Raw genomic sequence first — 25482 nt, 5'->3', positions numbered from 1 at the left:
TGTTGTTGTTATTCTGCTCCGGACCCTTTTCTACCTTCCCTTGGTTTTTGCTGCAGATTTTGAGCCAGATCCTGGGGGCCGCCCTGGTGAACAGCATCCCCATCCCTTCAGCGCAGGTGGAGCCCCTCGTTCGGACCCTCGCCCAACAGGTAGAGCCCTTTGACCCCTGCATGGGTTGGACTGGGTGGCCTTTGGCAACCTCGGCAGTTTTTTCAGAGGCATTCGTAGCAAGGGAGACTCTCAAGGGAAATTTCCCAGATAATAATGCTTGTTTCTCTCTCTTTTTTGCTTCCCTTTCTCCTCCCGTCCTTCCTTCCTCTTGTATCTATCTGTCCATTCATCCTTTCCCCCTTCCTTCCTCCTACCTTTCTGTCTATCCATTCTTTCCTTCCCCTTTCTTTCATTCCTTCCTTCTTTTGTTCTGTCTGTTCATCCTTCCCTTCCCTATCCATCTATGCTTTCCTCCTCCCTCCCTCCCTCCTATCCATCCTTTGCCTTCTTTCCTTCTTTCTATCCATACTTTCCTTCTTGCTCCTTCTATCTGTCTATCTCCATCGATTCCTCCCTCTTCTTTCTTTCCTTTCTCCTATCCATCCTTTCCTTCTCCCTCCTTCCTGTCTATCCATCCATCCTTTTCTTCTCCTTCCTTCCTTCTTTTTATCTGTCTGTCTATCTATCCTTTCCTTCTCTTTCTTTCTTTCCATCTATCAATCCATCCATCCTTTCCTTCTCCCTCCCTCTTTCCTATCTATCTTCTTCCTTTCTGTTTATCCATCTATCCATCCTTTCCTTCTCCCTCCCATCTATCTATCTATCTATCTATCTATCTATCTATCTATCTATCTATCCATCCATCCATCAATCCTTTCCTCCTTCCTTCCATCCATCCACCCATTCTTTCCTTCCACTTATCCATCCTTTCTTTCTCTTTCCTTCCTTCCATTTATCGATCCATCCTTTCATTCTCCCTCCCTTTCCTATCTATCCATCCATCCATCCATCCTATCTACTTCCTATCTATTTATCCATCTATCCATCATTTCCTTCTCCCTTCTCTCTCTCTCTCTCTCTCTCTCTCTCTCCATCCATTCATTCATGCATCCATCTATCTATCTATCCATCCATCCATCTCTCCATCTATCCATCCATCCACCCATTCTTTCCTTCCACTTATCCATCCATCCATCCACCCTTCTCCTTCCTTCTTCTTATCCACTCACCCTTTCCTTCTCTTTCCTTCCACCTGTCTATCTATCCACCTATCCCTTTCTTCTCCTTCAACCCTTTCTTTTTCCTATCTATCTATCCATCCATCCATCCATCCATCCATCCTTTTTTTCTCTTACCTTCCACTTATGACATCCACCCATCCTTTTCTTCTCCTCCCTTCCTCCCTTCCTTCCTTCCTTCCTTCATTCCTTCCTATCCATCCATCCATCCATCCATCCATTCCTTCCTATCTGTCCATCCACCCACCCATCCTTTTCTTTTCCTTCCTTCTTTCTTTCCTTCTATCCATCCTTCAATCTATTGTTCCTTTCCTTCTCCTCCTTTCGACCCCTCTCTCCATCCATCCATCCTTTCCTTCTCCCTCCCTCCTACCTATCTATCCATCCACCCATCCTTTTCTTCTCCTTCCTTCCTTCCTTCCTTCCTTCCTTCCTTCCTTCCTATCCATCCACCCATCCATCTACTCATCCTTTGCTTTTCCTTCCTGTCTATCCATCCACCCAACCTTATGTTTTCCTTCCTTCCTTCATTCTTTCCTTCTATCCATCCTTCAATATATTGTTCCTTTCCTTCTCCTTCCTTCTATCCCTCTCCATCTATACATCCTTTGCTTCTCCTTCCTTCTTCCTGTCTATCCACCCACCCACCCACCCATCCTTTTCTTTTCTTCTCCTCCTTCCTTCCTTCCTTCCTTCCTTCCGTCCCTCCATCAATCTATTGCCCCTTTCCTTCTCCTTCCTTTGATCCCTCTCTCCATCTATCCATCCTTTCCTTCTCTCTCCCTCCTACTTATCTATCCATCCACCCATCCTTTCTTCCACCTATCCATCCATCCACCCACTCATCCTTTCCTTCTCTTTCCTTCCACCTATTTATCCGTCCACCCCTTTCTTCTCCTTCTTTCCTCCCTCCCTTCCTCAGATCTTCTCTGGAGGCCCACCTCACCGGCACCACCCGCAAGGCTGCAGCCGGGACAACTGCAGAGGAATCTCCTGCCTCTTCTTGCAGCTGGGTACGGGCCTTGCGAGACGGGACGCCCCCTGTGGGAAGGGCCTCCCTCCTTCCATCGAAGGTGCCCTTGCCTTGCTTTCCTCCTTCTCCGTCCCGCAGCCCGCCTTCACCCTTTGGAGCTGCTGAAGGCCTTCCAGAGAAGCCTGGAGGGAGGTCCGAGCGCCCTTCGCGTGGCCCTGCTCCGGACACTCGCCCAGATTGCCGGCACTCAGCGTAAGAAGGCATTGAGACCCTCTAAAGGGCATCTAGTCTGACCCAACGTGGGCTGCATCCGACTCCGATGCTTCTCCTTCTAGGTCCCGAACTCTGGAGGCAACGAGCCACCTTTGTGAAGACGGTGAGAGTCCTCCTGGCCAACAGTGAGACCAAGGTAAGGGCCGGAGGGGACAATGACTCTATGGGCCAAATAATAATAATAATAATAATAATAATAAGCCATGAGTTTCCAACTAACCTCACTTGCTTAGTTTCCAACTGACCTCACAACCTCTGAGGATACCTGCCATAGATGTGGATGAAATGTCAGGAGAGCATGCTTCTGGATCATGGCCAGACAGCCACCCAGCATTATTAAAATAAAACAATACAAACATTAAAAAACAACCTATCTATACACAGAATTAAAGGGAAAATATGTACATGGCTGGGGGATCCACTTCCACAGACAAGCTCCTGCCTCCACAAACAGCTATAGTTCCCACCACTCAGGAGACTCCAAAGGCCGTCCTTCCAATGACATTGCAGGTTATAGTGAGCGCTGTAAACATGTACAATGTCAGGCACCAACACCACACTGCCCACCACCCAAATGAAATCTTTCATCTGGTGACAATTTCATCCTAGATGTTCTGTTTTTACTCCAGGATAAACATCCCAGGGTTCCTTACTCTCTCCATTGCTGTGGAATTTGCATGACCCCGCCCACTGCCTCTCCCTTAACCCTTTCGTTACCTCATCATTATTAGAATGCTATTACTGTATATACTCGAGTATAAGTCTAGTTTTTCAGACCTTTTTTTGGGCTGAAAAAGTCCCTCTCGGTTTATACTCGAGTCATGGTTATTTATTATTTTACACTGTTATAAATATGTAATAAATGTATTATTATTATTATTACATTTATTATTTTACTTTATTATTGTTGTTATTCTTACATTTATTATTTTACTCTATTTATTATTATTGTTATTATTACATTTATTATTTTACTCTATTTTTATTGGAAGGGTATGCAAGATTTATGTAAACATTACAGTTTTATGTAAATATTCAAAAATATTTAACCTCCTGATGCCTCAATTAATATTATTTTATAGGTATCTATTTTTATTTTGAAATTTAGCAGTATCTATTGCATTTCCCATCCTCTGCTTATACTCGAGTCAATCTGTTTTCCCAGTTTTTTGTGGTAAAATTAAGTGCCTTGGCTTATATTCGGGTCGGCTTATACTCGAGTATATACGGTATTTTAAAATTGCTATTAGTGTCAAAATGTTATTATTAACTTAGTATTTATTATTACACTACTATACTTATATTATTACATTATTATTGAATTCTTATTACCATTATTATTATTACTATTAACATTAATTTTTATTTAAAGGTGATTGTTACATCATCAGTATTATAAAATTATTATTATTATACAATTATTTTTATTATTAAATTAGTATTTCATTATTATGTTTTTATTATCAAATTATTATTAAATTACTATTAGTATTAATTTATTACATTTTTATTAAATTATGATTATTACATTATTATGATCTATATAAATTAAAATGTAATGTTAGTTTGTGGGATTAACATAACACAAAAACCACTTGACGAATTGACACCAAATTTGGATATAATACACCTATAAGTTCAATGAGTGACCATCACTCATAAAAGCACAAAAACACAGCAGAAGGGGCTTTAAAAGCCCAAAAACAAAAAATGCATTACAACGCATGCGCAAAACCACATATATACACATATACACAAATATATACACACACACATATACACATATATATATACACATAAAACACATATACACAGACTGGGCCACAGCAACGTGTGGCAGGGGACGGCTAATTAGTATAAAATTATTATTATTAAATTACTATTAGTTGTAGTCATATTACATTATTATTGCATCATTATTAAATTATTATTAAATTATTATTAGTATGTAATTGCATTTTAAAGTATTATTACACTGTTGTTGTTGATGTTGTTGCATTATTATTACATTAGGCTTTGGGGTTTTATATATATGTATTATTTGATAATTATTATTTTTATTATCCAACAATATTTTTAAAACCCAAAGCCAATGAGGCTTTCATATTAAGAAGGCTATAGGCAAATTGGGGCAGAGACAGGAAAAAAAGGACCAACATCTAAAGTTTGGACTAAAACCCAGAGCGGATGCTATTCCAATGCATGGCTTCCCATTCCTTAAACAATTATTATTAATATTATTGATATTATTATATTATAATATATTATTATTATATATTAATATCCTTATTGAGATATACAGTATTGGGAGGGGTGTCCTGACCTTTGGTGACCTTCGTAAGGTCCCTCTTTGACCTCTCTTGACCCCTAGGTCCGCCTGGCCATGCTCCAGGCCATTGGTCAGCTTCTACGCAGTCAATATTTGGAGAATATAGAGGGCTGGACCTTGAACTACGTCTCCCTACAACTGGCCATCTCTGCCCACCGACTGGTAAGACAAAGGGATTGAGATGATGATGGTAGTGATTATTATTATTATTATTATTATTATTATGAAGCAGAGGCTGGCTGGCCATCTGTTGGGAGGGATCAGATGGTGCCTCCCTGCTTGACATGTATAGGGCCAGACTGGATGGTCTTTTGTGGTCCCTTCCAACTCTAAGATACAATAACAATAATAGATAATAGTGGATAATAATATAATAGTCTGTATTGCTTTATGGCAGAATGGGGTTGGACTAGATGACCCTTAGGGACCCCTTCCAACTTTACGAATCTCATAATAATAACAATAAATGATAATAATAATGGATAATAATATAATAGTAATCCCGTCGTCCTTCCTGGCAGCAGGGGGTTGAGCTAGATGGCCTTTAGGGGTCCCTCCAAGCTCCTCTACGCCCTTTCCTCCCTTTCAGACTCACCCGGCATTGAAGCTGCCTTTGGGCGGCTTGGAAGAGAAGGCCATTGAGAGAACCTGTATCGAAGTCCTCCATGTGGCTGTTTCTTCTGGGAACGGAGCCAGCCGAGTAAGTCAAGCATGATGGGGATGAATAATAATATGCAGTGTATTGATAGCCATCTGTTGGGAAGGCTTTGATGGTGTCCTTCCTGCTTGGCATGAATAGGGTTGGACTGGAGGCTCCTTCCAACTCTTTGAACCACTATTATTATTATTTTACTGACACAAAAACAGTATGTCACAGCAAATGAGATATATATGTTGGATTATTATTATTATTGTGCAGGGACTGGATGACCATCTGTCGGGAAGACTTTGATGGTATCCTTCCTGTTTGATAAGAATAGGACTGGACTAGATGGCCCTTGAGGGACCCATCCAATTAGTATTTTATTAGTGTTATGGTGATTATTATTATTATTATTATTATTATTATTATGCAAGAGCTGGATGGCCATCTGTCTGGAGGGCAGACGGCTTGACATGAATGAGGTTGGACTAGATGGCCGCTAGGGGACCCTTCCAATTTGTATTCTATTATTATTATTAAGCAGAAACTGGATGGTCATCTGTTGGGAGGGCTTTGATGGTGTCCTTCCTGCTTGATATGAATGGGGTTGGACTGGAGGGCCCATTGTTATTATTATTATTATTATTATTATTAATTTTATATATAATTATTTATGTATATTTATTTATTATTATGAAGCAGAGTCTGAATGGTCATCTGTTGGGAGGGCTCTGATGGTGTCCTTCCTGCTTGATATGAATGGGATTGGACTGGAGGGCCCGTTATTATTATTATTATTATTAATCTTATAATTATTTATGTATAATTATTATTTTTATTATTATGAAGCAGAGGCTGGGTGGCCATCTGTCTGGAGAGCTTCAATAGTGTTCTTCCTGCTTGACATCAATAGGGCGAGACTGGACGTCCCTTGGGGGACCCTTCGAACATTATAACTCATCATAACTAAATCCTAACTTTCACAGCTGACCACTTCTTCTCCCTGTCTCCTGGGCAGGAGCTGTGGGGCCGGCTGCTGGGCTACCTGCTCCAGCCCCATTATGGCCACTTGGCTGGCCCTCTGTGTTGCACGCTTGTCCTTTTGGCAGAGCGGCGCTGGCAGTGGGCCCCTCGGAGGCTGATTGGAGCCGAGGAAGGTGGGTCAAAGGGGATGGAGGGCTCAAGACACTCAGATATTTTTATTATTAAGCAGAGGCTTGATGGCCATCTGTCGGGAGGGATCGGGTGGTTTATTCCTTTCTTCCTGACAGATGGGGGTTCAAATGGATGGCCTTTGGGAATCCCTTCCAATAAGATTCTATTATTATTATTATTATTATTATTATTATTATTATTATTATTAGTGCTGGACTAGTTGGCCTTTGAGAGTCCTTTCTACTCAGAATACTGTTATTGTTATTATTATCATTAGGGTTGGATGGACTTTGGGGGTCCCTTCCAACTCTGTCCTTGTCCAACTCTGGATTCTGTTATTATTGTTGTTGTTATTCTTATTATTAGGGGTGGACTGGATGGCCTTTGGGTGTCCCTTCCAACTCCTGGATTCTGTTGTTGTTGTTGTTGCTGCTGTTGTTGTTAATACAGTTGGACTAGATGCTCTTTGGGAGTCCCTTCTAACTCAGAATTCTGTTATTGTTATTATTATTATCATTAGGGTTGGATGACCTTTGGGGACTCCTTCCAACTCTGTTTCTATCCAACTCTGGATTCTATTATTATTATTATTATTATTATTATTATTATTATTATTATTATGGTTGGACTGGATGACCATTGGGGGTCCCTTCCAATTTCAGGATTCTATTATTATTATTATCATTAGATTTGGATGACCTGGGGGGGGGGGGGCTTTCCAACTCTGTCCCTATCCAACTTTCGATTCTATTATTATTATTATTATTATTATTATTATTATTATTATTATTATGGTTGGACTGGATGGCCATTGGGGGTTCCTTCCAATTTTAGGATTCTATTATTATCATTAGGATTGGACTGGATGACCTTTGGATGTCCCTTTCAACTCTAGGATTCTGTTATTATTGTTGTTGTTAATACAGTTGGACTAAATGGCCTTCAGGGGTCCCTTCCAACTCTAGGATTCTGTTATTGTTGTTATATATAGAGACTAAATGACCATCTGTCAAGAGGGATCAGATAGTATCCTTCCTTCTTGACATGAATAAGGTTGGAATGGAGGGTTGTTGTTGTTGTTGTTATTATTATTATTATTATTATTATGACAGAAGGGGTTGGACTGGATGGCCCTTCTAACGCTAGAATTCTATAACCTTTGCAACTCCATCATGCATTTTTCCTCCAGTTCACCCATTTCTTTCCTCTTTTTCTTCCTTCCTTCCTTCCTTCCTTCCTTCCTTCCATTCCCTGATTCTTAGGAAACTCTCCAACTCCTCAGGAACTGATGGTTCGGCTCCTGGTAAGGAATGTCTCTTTTGAACCCCCCCCCCCCAATAAATAATATAAATACTAATAATACTAACCATGATTATGCCAACCATGCTAATACTACTAATACGAATGCTAATGCTACTACCAATAATACTAACCATGTTAATGCCATCGATTCTAATACTAGTAATACTAATACTACTATTATTAGCCCTACTAATACCAACAATGCTAATACTAATAATAGTAATGCCAAGAGTACTAGTACTAGCAACACTAATGCCAACAATGCTCAATAATAATACTAATATCAACCATGCTAATATTAATAATAGTAAGGCTAATACTACTACTAACCATGGTAATACTAAATATATTAATGCTGCTACTGCTGCTTCTGCTACTACCAATGCTCTTACCATCAATACTAATAGTAATAATGCTGCCATTGCTACTACTAAGCATGCTAATACCAACCATGCTAATACTAATAATACTAACGCTAATATCATTACTATCCATGCCAAAACTAAAAATATTAATGATGCTACTGTTGCTGCTGCTACTACCACTACTACTACTACTACCACCAATGCTAATACCATCAATGCTAAGAGTAATAATGCTACTACTAGGCATGCTAATACCAACAATACCAATACTAATAATACAAAGGCTAATACTACTACTAACCATGCCAATACTACAACTATTAATGCTGCTGCTACTACTACTATTACTACCACCAATGCTAATATCATCAATGCTAAGAGTAATAATGCTACTACTAATAATACAAAGGCTAATACTACTACTAACTATGCCAATACTACTACTATTAATGCTGCTGCTACTACTACTACCACCAATGCTAATACCATCAATTCTAAGAGTAATAATGATATTACTAGGCATGCTAATACTAACAATGCTAATACTAATAATACAAAGGCTAATACTACTACTAACCATGCCAATACTAAAAATATTAATGATGTTGCTGCTGCTACTACTACTGCTACCACCAATGCTAATGCCATCAATGCTAAGAGTAATAATGCTACTACTAGGCATGCTAATACCAACAATGCTAATAGTAATAATACAAAGGCTAATACTACTACTAACCATGCCAGTACTAAAAACACTAATGCTGCTGCTACTACTACTACCAGTTCTAATAATATCAATGCTAATAGTAATAATGCTGCTATCACTACTACAGCCGTGCTAATACCAACAATTCTAATACTAATAATAGTAATACTAATGCCAACAATGCCAATAATATCAATACTATTATTACCAATACTAACCATGGTAACACAACAACCCTAATGCTAATGCTAATGCTAATGCTAATGCTAATACTAACCACGCCAATGCTTACAATGCGAGTACTTTTAATACTAACAATACTAATGCCAAAAATGTAATGATCCTTCTAAATCATAACTCTGTAATACCAGCAGCAGTCACTAGGTGTCAGTCTCCCTTAATCTGACAATATTCCTCCCTATTGTTATTGTAGAGGTAATAAATATTATTTCGGTCTCCAAAGGTCTGCAACCTTTTTGGCCCCCAGTCTTATTTGGCCAGGCTTGGAGGACCCATTGTGCTGGTCAGTAGCCATTCCCAGCCCTTCCCATTGTGTCCACAGGGCCTGGCAGTCTCTCCTTGGGCAGGGTCTGGCCGAGGGGGGCCTGCTCTGCTCCTTCTGAGCCTCCTGCGGACAGAGATGGACACAGAGGCGGCCGCAACGTGGTGGGTGGTCCTCCCGGCCATGGTTCGCTACCTGGAAGGTGAGACGTCATAGCAATGCATTTACATTTGAGGCCTGCAGAACCAGGACCAACCACTAGGTGTCAGTCTTCCTTAAGCAATGCAATGCATTTACATTTGATACCGGAATACCAGCAACAGCCACTAGGTGTTAGTCTTACTTAATTAAGGCAATGTATTTATATTTGAGGCCGTAATAATAATAATAATAATAATAATAATAATAATAATAATAATAATAATAATAATAAGGAGTGTAAAGGCGGAGACTATAATATAATGTAATATAAAATAATACATTGTATATATACATATAATATTTATAATATTATAATATAATGCAATATAATACTACTAATAATAATATATTATAATTATATATTTATATTATAATATAATGGTATAGTACAATGTAGTAATATTTAATACTGATATTGTACTATGCTAATATAATATATTGTATGTATATATACCTTGTAAGTCCCTCTGAGTCCCCTTTGGGGTGAGAAAGGTGGCATATAAATATCGTAAATAAATAAATAATGATGATAGGGAGACTGTAAAGCCTAACTTCAGAAGGAAGAGTTAGTGATAATAATAATAATAATAATAATAATAATAATATAATAATAGGGAAACTGTAAAGCCAAACCACAGAAGGAGAAATATATCATCATCATCTTGGACCTAGAGGAACTTCCTTAAAGACTAATAATAATTGTGGTGATTCTATCTTTTTGTTTGTCAGAAGGGGGGGGGGGCAGTCCCTTCCAAATGTAATGAATAATAATAATAATAATAAAGTGTCCAATGTGTGATCCAATTCAACAGCCAGCAGAGTGTCTGCTGTGGACTCATATTGTTGTGTTTATAATAATAATAATAATAATAATAATAATAAATTATTATTTATTTTGTACCAAAAGCATTGCATAAATTGGTATAAAACTGATAAAAATAGAAGGAGCGCAGGCGGCTAAATATCTTTTGACCAAAAACGGGCAACAGCAACGGCATTATCTGTAGCCTCCAACAATTCTTCCTCTGTACATGAGGCAGGGCATATTGGACAAGCATACAGGTGTGGAGTTGTCTTGCTCTGCTCCACAGTCACATATAATAATAGTAAAATATAATATATAATATTAATAATAAATAAATAAATAATTTATATATAATAATTAATTGTAATATTTTTGTTATGTGAGGAGCAACTTGAGAAACTGCATTATTATTATTATTAATAGTAATATATCATAATATATTATTATTAATATTAATAATAATAATGCCGGCTCTGTTGACTTTTTCCTTGCTCTCTGCCTCCCCCTGCTGGAAGGTCACAGCCAGTACACTCTGCCTGCATCCCTTTGGGAAGAGAAGCTCTTGGAGGTAAATATATTTGGATCTCTGGGGTTTGCTCCCCAAATCCCTCCTCGTGACCCCCTTGTTGTGCCCTTTTCCCTCTAGTTCCTGAAGGCATCCCTGCAGCGCAAAGGGAGCATCCCTGCAGCCGGCTGGGTCTTGACCCTTGCAAAGGAATTCACCAAACAGAAGGGAATCTGGCCTGATTCCTCTGCAGAGCGGGTCAGTGGAGTCCTATATGGGGATGAAGGGACGTAGAGTGCATTGCGGCCCCCTTGCATTCATCACAAGCCTTTTGCCTTCCAGGTCTTCCTCTCCAAGGCTTCTGGGGTGGCCCTCTCCGCAGCAGGAGACCCCAAAGCGGCCACACTGATCCTCCAGGACTTTCTCCTGCAAGCGGATTACGCCGACCAAGGGCAAATGAAGGCAAGCAGGGCCCCCAAAGGCCATCCAGTCCAGCCCCAGTCCTCCAGGGAGCAAGGCACATTCCGATCCCTCCCAACAGATGTCCTCCAGCCTCTGATTATGGACTCAGAGAATGCTAAAGGGACCCTTAAAGGCCATCCAGTCCAGCCCTAGTCCTCCAGGGAGCAAGGCACATTCTGATCCATCCCAACAGATGTCCTCCAGCCTCTGACTATGGAACCAGAGAATGCTAAAGGAACCCCTAAAGACCATTCAGTCCAGTCCCAGTCCTCCAGGGAGCAAGGCACATTCCGATCCCTAACAACAGTTGGCCCTCTAGCCTCTGATTGATTCCATAATCAGTGGCTGGAGGGCCATCTGTCAGGAGGGATTGGAATGCTAAAAGGACCCCTAAAGGCCATCCAGTCCAGCCCCAGTCCTCCAGGGAGCAAGGCACATTCCGATCCCTCCCGACAGATGTCCTCCAGTGTCTGATTATGGACTCAGAGAATGCTAAAGGGACCCCTAAAGGCCATCCAGTCCAGTCACAGTCCTCCAGGGAGCAAGGCACATTCCGATCCCTCCCGACAGATGTCCTCTGGCCTCTGATTATGAGATCAGATAATGCTAGAGTTTAAAGGGACCCTCAAAGTTCATCCAGTCCCACCCTAAAGGAAGGCACAATCCAATCCTTCCTGATAGATGGCTTCCTGGCCTCTGATTATAATTGAATCGCAGAATGCTAAAGGGACCCCTAAAGACCATCCAGTCCAGCCCATTCTGCTATAAAGGAAGATAGAATTATTATTATTATGGTTGGACTGAATGGCCCAACTCTAGGATTTTGTTGTTGTTGTTGTTGTTGTTGTTGTTGTCATCGTTGTTGTTATTATTATTATTATTACTTTGGTTGGACTGGATGACCTCTGGAGATCCCTTCCAACTCTAGGATTCTAAAGGCCATCCAGTCCAGTCCGATCTCTTACTGATCTAAAGGAAGGCACAATCTGACCTCTCCTGACAGATGACCCTCTGGTCTCTGATTATATGGAATCATAGAATTCTGCCTTTTAAAGGGGCCCCAAAGACCATCCAGTCCAACCCCCTTCTTCCATAAAGAAATATAGAATTGTTATTGCTATTATTATTATTATTATTATGGACCCCCAAGGGCCATCCAATCCAATCCCCTTCTTCCAGAAGGGAAGACACCATCCGATTCCTCCCAACATATGGTCAACCATCCTCTGATTACACTGCGTAACACTATGATTTTTGGTCCTAATAATAATGAGCATAATAATCTTTTTGGCCTCCTTTGCAGGGCCTGCGCTGGTGCCTGGCTTACTGTGCAGAGGGTCATCCGGCCGCAGTGCTGGACGCTTTGGGCCGCTTTGAGGCCGCCATCTTGGAGGAGGGCGAGGAGCCTGACTGCCCACTCTTTGGCCAGGTCATGACCTTTCCCCATCCCCTCCCCCTCCCCTCCACCAATGAGGGTCCCAATGCTAATAGCACAAAAACTCTGTGTATAAAATCAGAGAATCCTAGAGTTGAAAGGGACCCCAAAAGGCCATCCGGCCCAACCCGTTAAAGGAAGGCACCATCTGATCCCTCCCAATAGATGGCCATACAGCTTTTGCGTATAGAATCATAGTGGGAAGAGACCCCAAAGGCCATTCAGCCCAACCCATGAAAGGAAGACATAATCCGATCCCTTCTGATAGATGGCCATTTGGCCTATGTTTATAGAATCATAGTGGGAAAGGACCCCAAAGGCCATCCAGTCCAACCCTTTAAAGGAATACACTATATGATCCCTCCCAATAGATAGCTATCCAGCCTCTGTGTATAGAATCATAGTTGGAGAGAACCCCCAAAGAACATCCAGTCCAACCCCATAAAGGAAGGCACCATCCGATCCCTCCTGACAGTTGGCCATAGAATCATAGAAGGGACCCTCAAAGGACATCTGGTCCAACCCCATAACAGACGACCATCCCCTTTGCACCCACAGGGCCTCCCCGAGCCGGAGAGGATGGGGGTGAAGGCGGCTCTGATGGACTTCTATGGCACTCTCCCTGGCTGGGTCCGTAAAGAGCAGCTGCGGCCCCCCTTGCTGGAGCAGATCGTGGCCAAGATCCTGCTGCATTACGAGACAGCAGGAGGGACAGAGGTGACAAGAAAGGGCTTCCTCCTTTGCTTCCCCTCTTTTGCCACTAATTATCCTTCCCCATCTGCCATCCTTCCTTCCATCCATCCATTCTTCATTTCCTCCCCTCCATTTATCTTCCCTACTTTCCTCCATCCTTTCCTCCCCATTTCCCTCCTTCCTTCTTCTTCTATCTAGCCTCAATTTATCTTCTCTTCCCTCCTTCCTACCTTCTGATTTTCTCTTTCTTCTCCATCTATTAAGCTATCCTTCCCTCCATTTCCCCTTCCTTCCTTCCTTCCTTCCTTCCTTCCTTCCTTCTTTCCTTTCTTCACCTCTACCTATCTATCTTTCCTTCCTTCCTCCATCCTTTGGGGGGTGGGGGTTAAAAAATACACACACACACAGAAACGTACAAATACAAGTATTTTTCCCCAATCCCACCACCACCACATCCTCATTCCTCTCTCTGCCCTTTCTTTATCTCTCCTTCCTTCCTTCCTTCCTTCCTTCCTTCCTTCCTTCCTTCCTTCCTTCCTTCCTTCCTTCCCATCCATCTATCTATCTATCTATCTATCTATCTATCTATCTCTCTGTCTATCTTTCTTTCCTTCCTTCTTTCCTTCCTTTCTTCCTCTGCCCTTCCTTCTTCACCTCTATCTATCTATCTATCTATCTATGTATGTTTCTTTCTTTCCTCCTTTCCTTCCTTTCTTCATCTAGCTATCCTTCCTTCTTTTCTTCGTTCTTCACTTCTATCTATCTATCTCCTCATCTATATCTATCTATCTATCTATCTATCTATCTATCTTCCTTCCTTCACCCTATCATCTATCTTACCATCTATCCTTCCTTCCTTCACTTCTTTCTTTCTTTCCTTTTTTCCTTCCTTGCTTCAGCTAGCTATCCTTCCTTCATTCACTCTGTCTATCATCTATCTTATCATCTATCCTTTCTTTCTTTCTTTATTTCTTTCCTTCTTTCCTTCCTTTCTTCATCTAGCTTTCCTTCCTTCCTTCCTTCCTTCCTCCTTCACCTCTGTCTATCTATCTATCTATCTATCTATCTATCTATCTTTCTTTCCTTCTTTCTTCATCTTATTTATCCTTCCTTCCTTCACCCCTATCTATCATCTATCTATCTATCTATCTATCTATCTATCTATCTATCTGACTATCTAATCTAGCCTTCCTTCCTAACTTCCTTCATTCCTATTTTTTCTTCCTTTACTTCTATCTATCTACCTACCTACCTACCTACCTACCTACCTATCTAGATCTTGATCCAGCATATAGATCTTGTTTGCTGTGACATACTGTGCTTTTGTGTCAGTAAAATAATAATAACAATAATAATAATAATAATAATAATAATAAAAACAACAACAACAACAACAACAACAACAACAATCATCATCATCATCTTCATCATCTATTCTTTCTCCTCCATTCCCTGCCTGGTGGGAAAAGGGATATCTCAAGGGCTATGGCCAAAGATCAGCTTGGAATAGGAGTCCTTCTTTCCTTCCTTCTTTCCTGTAGAGAGCCAAGGGAGACCCCCAACTGGCCCTGAGCTTCATCCGGAGCCTGTCTGGGCTCAGCCTGGCCATCCAAGCCTTGGAAGAAGACCCTCTTTCCTTTGGGATCCCTCAAAAGCTGGGCCTCTTGGACCGCCTCCTGGTGAGATTTGGAAAGTATTATTCCTGCTTTGCAAGTATTATCCTGCTTTGAATGTACTATTTCCTGTTTAATACTGGAGAGGTTTGGGAGAATTCATCTAGGAGTTGCAGGTTGTCGGATTTATAGTTCAAAGACATATCCCAGTGTTCCTTTCTCTCTCAATTGGTGTGGAATTTGCATGATCCCTCCTGGTGAGATTTGTAAAGTATTATTCCTGCTTTGCAAGTATTATCCTGCTTTGAAAGTATTATTTCCTGTTTAATACTGGAGACATTTGGGGGAATTCATCTAGGAGTTGCAGGTTGTCGGATTTATAGTTCAAAGACATATCCCTGTGTTCCTTTCTCTCTCAATTGGTGTGGAATTTGCATGATCCCACCCACTCCCTGAACCCTTTCCTATGGTGCACAGAAAACAGTGGAATTGATTAGTAACTGAACGTACTGGAAGGGGTTGCAGGGCTGACTCAACAGGATGGAAGTTGTAGTTTACTCTGCATCAAGACACCGACAATGGACCTGGACCACATTTGGCACACAGAACCCTCATAACTAACAGAACAGAATGGAGGGATTTGGGGAAATTGGCCTTGACATTTGGGATTTATAGTTCACCTGTAATCAAAGAGTACTCTAAACTCCACCAATGATGGACCTGGAACTATCTTGGCACACAGAACCCTCAAGACCAATGAGAAATACTGGAGGTCTTTCGGTGGATTTATGGGAGTTGCAGTTCATCTACATCCAGAGAGCACTGTGAACCCAAACAATGAGGGATCTGGATCAAAGTTTGCACATATACCTGATATGCCCAAATTGGAATCCTGGTGGGTTTTGGTTAGAGTTGTAGGTATTGGGATTTATAGTTCACCTGCAATCAAAGAGCACTCTGAACACCACCAAAAAGAACCTGCCAATGTCCTCCGCACAGCAAACAGGGGAATTGATCCACAACCGAATTGGGGAGAATTCACCATGATTTATAGGAGTTGTAGTTCCTGGGATGTATAGTTCACCTGCAACCAATGAGCACTGTAAGCTCCACCAAAGATGGAATTGGACCAAACTTGGCACATAGAGCCCCCATGACCAGCAAAAAAGACTGGAGGTCTTTGGGGAAAATTCACCTTGATTTGTGGGAGTTGTAGTTCACCTACATCCAGAGAGCATTGTCAACCCAAACACTGATGGATCTGGACCAAACTTGGATGCATACCCGCTATGCTGAAATTTGATTACTGGAAGGGATTTGGATTGACCTTCCTTTCTGGGAGTTGTAGTTCACCCACAACCAGGGAAACTGTGACCGCCACCGATGATGGACCTGAACCAAACTTGACACACAGGACCCCCATGAACAACTCAACCTACTGGAAGGGTTGGAGGGGACTGACTCACCATAGTGGGAGTTGTAGTTGACCCTACAGCCAGAGGGCACACTCAACCCCACCCATAAGGCACCCAGAACAAACTTTCCCAACATAACACACTTTAAGGACTGATGGAGCTTCTCGGGGTTAACCTGGCATTATGTGAGTTGTAGTTCACCCACAACCTTGTGCCAGGCAATGCTGGGTACCTAAGCTAGTGTATTCTACATCTTCCAGGCCCTCATTCAGCCTGAATCCAAGGACGGCCGGATGGTGTCTCCAGTCTGCAAAGAGGCAATGGCTGCTCTGCAGGATTTGAGGCAGGTCAGGGGTCAAAGGGAAGGTGGTCCCATCCCCCAAAATCGGGGCACAGATTTTGACCCCAATTTGCACCCCCACAGCCACAGCCCAGAAGCCTTGAGCCGCGAGGAAAACCTTGAACTGGCCGAGCAGAGCCTGAGCCGCTTCATGGTCCTCCTGCCTTTGGAAGAAGACAACAACCAGGTGGGAGGTTATCATCACCATTATCATAACATGATTTTTGTTTCTGGGTGATAAATGTCAGGAAAGGAAAGAAGAAATAGGAAGAGAGAAGGAAGAAGGGAAGGAGAGGGAAGAAAGAAATGGGAAATAAAGGAGAAAAGGAAGAGAGAAGGAGAGAAAGAAGGAAGGAAGGAGAAAAAGAAAAAGAAGAGGAAGGAAGGGAGAAGGAAGAAAAATGGAGGGAAATAAATAGGGAAAGAAGGGAAAGTAAGGAAAGGAAAGGAAAGGAAAGGGAGAAGAGAAGGAGGAAAAAGGGGAAAAAGAGGAGTGAAGGAAAGGAGAAGGAAGGAAAGAAAGAAAAATAAGGGAAATGAAGGAAGAGAGGTGGGAGGAAAGAAAGAAAAAGGAAGGAAGGGAGATTGAAAGAAAGAACAAAAGGAAGGGAGGGAGACGGAAGGAAAGAAAAAGAAGGAAAGGGAGGGAGGGAGATGGAAAGAAATAAAGAAATAGATGGAAAGGAAGGAGAAGGCAGGAAAGAAAGAAAAGGGAGGGAGGCAGAGGAAAAGGAAGGAAGGGAGAAGGAAAGAAAGAAAAAGAAGAGGAAGGACGAAGGAAAGGAGGGGGGGAAGGAAGGGAGGAGGACAGAAGGAAGGAAAGGCAGGGAGGGAGATGGAAAGAAATAGAAGGAAAGGAAGGGAGGGAGAAGGCCGGAAAGAAAGAAAAGGGAGGGAGATGGAGGAAAAGGGAGAAGGAAAGAGAGAGAGAAAGGGGAAGGAAGAAGGAAAGAAAAAAAGGGGAAAGGGAGGGAGAAGGAAGGAAAAGGAAGGGAGGGAGAAGGAAGGAAAAGGAAGGGAGGGAAATGGAAGGAAAAAGGAAAAGAAGGAAAATAAAGAAAGAAAAGGGAAAGGGAAGGAGAAGGAAGGAAAGAAAAAAGGGGAATGGAAGGTGAGGGGGACGGAAGGAAAAAAAGAAGGGGAGGTAAGGTAGAAGGAAGGAAGGAAAGAAAAGGGAAAGGAAGGAAGAAGGAAAGAAAAAGAAGGGAAAGGAAGGAAGAAGATGAGGAAGGAAGGTGAGAGAAGGGAAGAGAAAAAGAAGAAGGGAGAAGAAAGAGAAAGGAGGAAAGGAAGAAAAAGGGAAGGAAATGAAGGGAAAGGAGGGAGGCAGGGACAGAAGAGAAAGAAGAAGGGAATGACAGGAAGGAAAGAAAGAAAAAGAAGGGACAAGGCCAGGTGTATGCAATCGTTTCCTCCCTTTCTGCTTCCCAGTCTCTTTCCCAGGGGGCTTTGGCAGCCCTTTTGGACCTAATGGAGACCCTGATGGGACAGGTAGAGGCTTCGGCGTGGCTCCAGCAAGTCTTCCAGGTGGGCAATAACTACCCTGAGTTACCTGTAGCTTCCCCTGATGACTTACCTGTCCTTTTGTGGTTGCATCATTCCACAACCCTCTCTTTCCCTGCAGCTCCTGGGCAACTATTTGGTGTCCGAACGGGAAGCGGAGCGCCTTTTGGCCCTGCAGCTCGGCACCCGTTTGCTGAGGACCCGGCGGCAAAAGACGGGGCCCTTGGTGAGTAGGTCCCATCATCCACAGACCCAGTCCAGCCTCCCTTCGCATCGGAAGGGACCCCAAAGGCCATTCAGTCCAGCCCCCTTCTGTCAAGCAGGAAGATAGAGTTACTATTCTATTATTATCTATTATTATTACTATTATTACAAGACTCATTGAGTTGGGAGGGATTCCAAAGGGCATCCAGTCCAACCCCTTGCTACCAAGCAGCTAGAATTACTATTATATCATTATCTATTATTGTTATTGTTAGACTTCTAGTGTTGTTATTATTGTTATTAGACTTCCAGTCCTCAAATTAATAGATGGTGATGATGATGATGATGATGATGGTGATGATAATTAGACTCTTAAAGCTGGAAGGGACCCCAAGGGCCATCCAGTCCAACCCCTTTCTTCCAAGCAGGTAGAATTACCTTTATATTATTATCCATCATCATCATCATTATTACCGTATATATTCGAATATAAGCCGAGCTTTTCAGCCCCTTTTTAAGGCTGAAAAGCCCTACTCAGCTTATACTCGAGTCAAAGTTTATTATTATTATTATTATTATTATTATATTTAATATTTTTCTCTATTGTTATTATTACTTTTATTATTTTACTCTATTTTTCTTATTACATTTATTATTTTACTTTATTAGTATTACATTTCTCTATTCTACTTTATTATTGTAATTATATTTATTATTTTACTCTATTATTATTGTTATTATTACATTTATTATTTTACTCTATTATTATTGTTATTATTACAAGTATTATTTTACTCTATTTTTCTTATTACATGTATTATTTTATTCTATTATTATTACATTTACATTATTTTACTTTATTATTGTAATTACATTTATTATTTTACTCTATTATTATTGTTATTATTACATGTATTATTTTACTCTATTATTACTTGAGTATACACGGTATTATTATTACACTCCAAGGGCCATCCAGTCCAACCCCCTTCTATCATAAAGGAAGACACCATCCGATCCTTCCCGACAGATGGCCAAGCTTTATCACCTCAAGTCCATTCCATCTTTGGAGGAGATCATACAGATCAATAAGCCTAAGCAAAGCCCCGCTTTTTCCCTTTGCAGCCAGAGGCCCAGTGGGGTCCCTTCGGCCTCTTTGTCGGGGCCTTGGCCCCATTGACCTTTGACACCCGGGGCCCGGTCCGGAGAGATGCGGCCGGCTGTATTGGGCTCCTGCTCAGTCTCCAAGGTGAGTCCCCAGTACAAATGGGGTGAATTGATGGGGCCATAACCATTGCACTCCAGAATGGGTTTCCAAGTTGGCCCCAGAAACACTTGCCCCATTATTTGCTCATTATTTACCCATTACATTCAGGGCCAAGATTCCCAGATTGCTAAGGGAAGAGTCCCTCTGTGAGGTCAGGAGGGGAAGGAAGGAAAGAAAAAATATTATTTATTTATTTCAAGCATTTGTACCCCACCCTTCTCGACCCCCAGAGGGAAAAAAGAATGGAAAGCAGGAAAAAAAAAGGAAGGGAGGGCAGAGGGATAATATAAAAAGGGAGGGGGGGGGAGAGAAAGAAAGAGAAGAAGGAAGGAAAAGGAAGAAGGATAAAAGGAAGTGAAGGAAGGAAATAAGGAAGGAAGGGAGGAAAGAAAGAAAGGGAAGAAGGAAGAAGAAGGAAGGGAAAAGAGGAAGAAAAAAGAAAGTGAAGGAAGGAAATAAGGAAGGAAGGAAGGGAGGAAAGAAAGAAATAAAGGGAAGAAGGAAGAAGAAGAAAGGGAAAAGAGGAAGAAAAAAGAAAGGGAAGGAAGGAAATAAGGAAGGAAGGAAGGAAGGAAGGGAGGAAAGAAAGAAAGGGAAGAAGGAAGAAGAAGGAAGGGAAAAGAGGAAGAAAAAAGAAAGGGAAGGAAGGAAATAAGGAAGGGAGGGAGGTAGGAAAGAAAGAATGGAAAGAAGAAAGAAAGGAGAGAGGAAGGAAGGAAATAAGGAAGGAAGAGAGAAAGGAGGAAGGGAGGAAGAGAAAGAAGGAAGGGAGGTAAGAAAGAAAAAGAAGGGAAAGGAAGAAAAAAGGGGAGGAGGAGAGAAGGACAAAGTAAAAAGGGGAAGAAAAGAAGGGAAAGAAGGCAGGGGAAGAAAGAAAGAAGGAAGAACTGGAAGGGAGAAAGGAAATAAGGAAGAGAGGAAGGAAGGAACGGAGGGAGGGAGGTAGGAAAGAAAGGAAAGGAGAAGAAGGAAGGAAGGAAGAGGGAGGGAGGGAGAAGGGGAAGAAGGAAGAGAGGAAGGAAGGAAGGGGTAAAGGAGGAAGTAGGTAGGCAGCAGGGGCAATTCTAAACCAAAGCCCCTCTGTCTTGCCCCGACCGTAGGCATCGTTGTGCCTCGGAAGCTCAACGGGGAGGAATGGCACATGCGCTGCATCCGCCAGGATCTCTTCTGCGAAGACACTGAGAAGGGGGAAACCGCCTCCTGCCAACTGGCCAAGGTACACTGTTTGGGGCTCCCTCGGGGCGATCTCTGGGTAAGTTTTGGGGAAAGGCTCTACGTAAGTCTTGAGGGTTCTAGGCAAGTCTTGGTGAGAGGCTATCATTAGTTTTTGGGGAGAAGCTCTAGGTTGGGGAGATCTCTAGGTAAGTCCTGAGGAAAGACACTAGGTAATTCTTGGAGGAAGGTTCTAGGTAAGTCTTGGAAGAAAGTTCTATAGAAGTATTGGGGTTCTAGATGAATCTTCGGGAGAGGCTCTAAAGCCTCCTGGAGAGGCTCTAGGTAAGTCTGGGGAGATGCTCAAGGTAAGTCTTGGAAATAAGGTTCTAGGAAGTCTTGGGGAGAAGCTCTTGTTAAGTTTTAAAGAGAGGCTCTAGGCAACCTTTGAGGAAGATTTTAGATAAATCCTGGGGAGGCTCTAGGTAAGTCTTGGGGAGAAACTCTAGATTGGGGAGATCTCTAGGTAAGTCATGGGGAAGGCACTAGATAAGTTGATGGTTCTAGGTAAGTCTGGGAGGACAGTTCTAGGTAGGTCTTGGGGAGGTTCTAGGTAGGTTTTGAGGAGAGACTCTAAAGTCTGGAGAAGCTTTAGGTGAGTCTGGGAAGAAGCTCTAGGTAAGTCTTGTGCTTTCCCTGCATGGCAGGAGAGGGTTGGACTGGATGGCCTTTAGGGGCCCCTTCCAATGCGGTATGTGATTCCCTTCCCCTCTTGCTCTCAGGTGGTCAGCTGGGTCTTGCCTGCAGACGAGGTCTTGCCCTTCCTGTGCTCCTTGGCCAATCAAATGGGGGCGGTCAGCCCCGACTGCGACCGGGCCGCCCTTCTGTGGTTCGAGGTGGCCGTCCAGCACTGGAGGATGGAGCCGGGCGATGAGTCCAGGCAGGTAAGAGATAGAGTGCGGTCCTCCTCTCTGAAGCAGCCAAAGACCCTGTGCCCTCACTTTGATTGGACTACAACTCCCATAACCCCTTCCCATCCATACACTTTGCATTACAACTCCCATAAGCTCATCCCATCCAGATATTTTGAGCTACAACCCTCATAAACTCTTTTCATCCACATATTTTACACTACAGCTTCCATAGGTTCCTTCCATCCAGATATTTTGGACTACAACTCCCATAGGGTCTTGCTGTCCAGAAATTTTGGACTACAAAACCTATAAGCTCTTTTCATCCACACACTTTACACTACAACGCCCACAAGCTCTTGCCATCCACGACAACTCCCATAAACTGTCCAGATATTTTGGACGACAACTCCTGTAGGCTCCTTCGTTCTAGATATTTTAGACTACAACTCCCATAAGTTCTTATTGTTCAGATACTTTGGTCTACAACTTCTGTAAGCTCTTACAGTCCAGATATTTTGGACTACAACTCCCATGAACTCTTATTTTTCAGATATTTTAGACTACAACTTCTGTAAGCTCTTGCCATCCAGATATTTTGTACTACTACTCCCATGAACTCTTACTGTCCAGGTATTTTAGACTACAACTCCCATAAGTTCTTATTGTCCAGATATTTTGGACTATAACTCCTGTAAGCTCTTATTGTCTGGATACTTTGGACTGAAACTCCAGCAAGCTCATAAAAAATGAGCTTGCTGGAGATATTTTGTACTACAACACCTATAAGCTCTTGACATCCATATATTTTGGACTACAAATCCCATAAGCTCTTACTGTCCAGGTATTTTAGACTGCAACTCCCATAAGCTCTTGCCATCCAAATATTTTGGACCACAACTCCCATAAGCTCTTGCCGTTCAGATATTTTGTACTACAACTCCCATAAGCTCTTGCCGTCCAGATACTTTGGACTATAACTCCCATAAAGTCTTGCAGCCCAGATATTTTGGATGATAGCTCCCATAGGCTCCTTTCCATCCAAATATTTTTGGGCAGCATCTCCCACCAGCGCTTTCCCGGACCTCCTTCCAGGTGGGCTCCCTGGTGGGCTGCCTCTGCTCCCGGCTGGAGATCTCAGAGGGACCCGATCCATTGCACTGCTTGACCAGCGGGCTCTGCGTCCTGGCGGAGCGGCACCCCAACGCCACCTGCCTCTCCCTCCTGCAACGCAAGGTGCTCCCCAGGAGGTGCGTGAAGCCCACTTTCCCCCTTCTCCAGCTCTCTTTTCCCTTCCTTCTTCCCTTTCCCTTCTCTGACTTCTTCTTTTCCCCTTCTTCTTCCTTTTTTTCTTCCCTTCCTACCTTCTTTCTTTCCTTTCCCTTACTTTTTCTCCTTTCTTTACTTCCTCTTCCTGCTTTTCTCCCTCTTCCCTTCTTTTTCTCTCTTGCCTCCCTTCGCCCCTTCTTTCTTTTTTCCTTTCTCCCTTTTTCTTCCTTCCTTTATCTCTCATCACTTCTTTCTTTCTTAATTTTTCTTTTCTCTTCTTTCTTCCTTTTTCTCTTTTTCTCTTACTTCATCCCTTACTTTGTTATTTCCTTCCTTTCTTTCCCGTTTCTTTTCTTTCTTTCCTTTCTTTCTTTCTTTCTTTCCCATCCTCTCCCTTCCTCCCTCTTTTTCCTTTCTTTCTTCTCCCTCATACCTTTTCCTTTCCTTTCTTCCCTCCCTCCTTTCTCTCTACAGTTCTCTCCTTTCTTTACTTCATCTTCCTCTTCCCTTCTTTTTCTCTCTTCCCTCCATCTGACCTTTCTTTCTTCTCTTCCTTTCTTTCCCTTCCTCCCTTTCTCTTCCCTTCTTTTTCTTTCTTCCTTCCCTCCGACCTGTCCACTTCTTTTCTTTTCCTTTTCCTCCCTTTTTTCTTCCCTTCTTTTTCTCTCTTCCCTCCCTTCATCACTTCTTTTTTCCTTTCTTTTTCCTTTCTTTCCTTCCCCTTTCTTTCCTTTTTTCCTCTCTTCATCCCTTACTTATTTCCTTACTTTCCCTTTTCTTTCCTTTCTTTTTCTCTCCTTTTTCTCCTACTTCATCCCTTACTTTTTCTCTTACTTTCTTTCCCATATCTTTTCTTTTTTTCTTTTTTCCATTATTTTCTTCCTCCCCCTTCCTCCCACTCTTTCCTTTCTTTCCTGTCCTCCCTCATACCTTTTCCCCTTCCCTCCCTTTCTTCCCTCCCTCCTTTTCCTTTCTTCCCCCTCCTTTCTCCTTTCCTTTTTTCTTCTTTCTTTCCTTCTCTCTTTCCTCTCTTCATACCTTTCCCCTTTTGTTTCTCTCCCTTCTTTTCTTTCTTTCTCTTCCAATCTTGATTCTTGGAACCCAAGCAATGGTTCCCAGTGACTGCATATCCCATGATCCCTGGCAATGGATGATGGGAGCTGGAGTCTGACAGTAGCCACATTCTTTCTTCCCAACAGGAAGGAAATTTGGACGGCGCTCACCACCTGTAAGGTTCTCTCGACTTCGATCTTGGAGTTAGTGTTGAACTGGATGGAACCGTGGCTTGTGGGGCCAAGCGGCTTGGTGAATCTGCCGCCTACGGTTTGCACATTTGGGGGCAGATCCTCCCCTTTTTTCCTATGGGGTGGTAGGGTCAAGGGTTAGGGTTAGGTGCCCCTTATCTCAGAAGGCAAGGAAACAGAAAGTCTTTCCCCTAAGCAATATCCAAAGGCAAGCCTATGCATTAGTTAAAGTAGACCGACACCTAGTGGCTGGTGCTGGTACTGACAATATACTACTTCTGCTTCTACTATACACACACACACACACACACACACACACACACACACACACACACACACACACATATATATATATATATATATATATATATATATGAGAAGCATTTATATGCTGCCCTTCTCACCCCGAAGGGGACTCACAGCAGCTTACAAGGTATATGTTACATACAATATATTAAATTATTAGCATAGTACAATATCAGCATTAAACATTGCTATATTGCACCATACCACTATATTGTAATATTATTCATAGTATTACATGTAATATAAATATATAATTATAACATCATATTATTATTATTATTATATTGCATTACATTATAATATTATAAATATTATATGTATGTACAATATATTATATTATCTAATCAATTATATTATATATAATCTATCTATACACATAATAAAAGTGAAAATATATGTGTGTGTGTGTGGCTAGGGTGTTCACTTACACAGACAGGGACTTGCCTCTGCAAACAGCTATAGCTCCCACTATTCAGGAGTCACCAAAGGCCCTCCATCCAATGACATTGCAGGTTGTAGCTGCATGGCCATCTGTTGGGGTGCTTTGAATGTGATTTTCCTGTTCCTTGGCAGATTGGGGTTGGACTGGATGGCCCATGAGGTCTCTTTTAACCATAAGGACAAACGCGTACACCATAGGGGACGTTGTTATACCTTCCTCTTGTAGTTTCACCTTCTTG

The 25482-nt window shown here is 42.2% G+C and overlaps 1 protein-coding gene across 1 annotated transcript in view; it reads left to right on the top strand.

Annotated features, from left to right (window-relative positions):
* LOC132763822 (maestro heat-like repeat-containing protein family member 2A) overlaps positions 1-25482 on the top strand; it is a 31766-nt gene that overhangs the window by 1885 nt on the left and 4399 nt on the right. The window contains exons 4-26 of the mRNA XM_067472244.1: positions 57-149; positions 2152-2242; positions 2341-2454; positions 2538-2611; positions 4847-4966; positions 5394-5504; positions 6466-6604; positions 7865-7905; positions 9538-9679; positions 10999-11051; positions 11130-11246; positions 11331-11450; positions 12754-12879; positions 13444-13602; positions 15120-15257; positions 16867-17133; positions 18378-18473; positions 18571-18675; positions 19779-19902; positions 21021-21136; positions 21855-22016; positions 23079-23233; positions 24452-24575. Coding sequence (XP_067328345.1) covers positions 57-149; positions 2152-2242; positions 2341-2454; positions 2538-2611; positions 4847-4966; positions 5394-5504; positions 6466-6604; positions 7865-7905; positions 9538-9679; positions 10999-11051; positions 11130-11246; positions 11331-11450; positions 12754-12879; positions 13444-13602; positions 15120-15257; positions 16867-17133; positions 18378-18473; positions 18571-18675; positions 19779-19902; positions 21021-21136; positions 21855-22016; positions 23079-23233; positions 24452-24575 — 2787 coding nt within the window. The remainder of the gene's footprint in view (positions 1-56; positions 150-2151; positions 2243-2340; positions 2455-2537; positions 2612-4846; positions 4967-5393; positions 5505-6465; positions 6605-7864; positions 7906-9537; positions 9680-10998; positions 11052-11129; positions 11247-11330; positions 11451-12753; positions 12880-13443; positions 13603-15119; positions 15258-16866; positions 17134-18377; positions 18474-18570; positions 18676-19778; positions 19903-21020; positions 21137-21854; positions 22017-23078; positions 23234-24451; positions 24576-25482) is intronic.

The sequence above is a fragment of the Anolis sagrei genome, chromosome 11 (assembly GCF_037176765.1).
Source record: "Anolis sagrei isolate rAnoSag1 chromosome 11, rAnoSag1.mat, whole genome shotgun sequence".
Classification (NCBI taxonomy): domain Eukaryota; kingdom Metazoa; phylum Chordata; class Lepidosauria; order Squamata; family Dactyloidae; genus Anolis; species Anolis sagrei.
The sequence above is the reverse complement of the archived record's forward strand: the minus strand, read 5'-3'. Positions and strand labels throughout refer to the sequence as shown.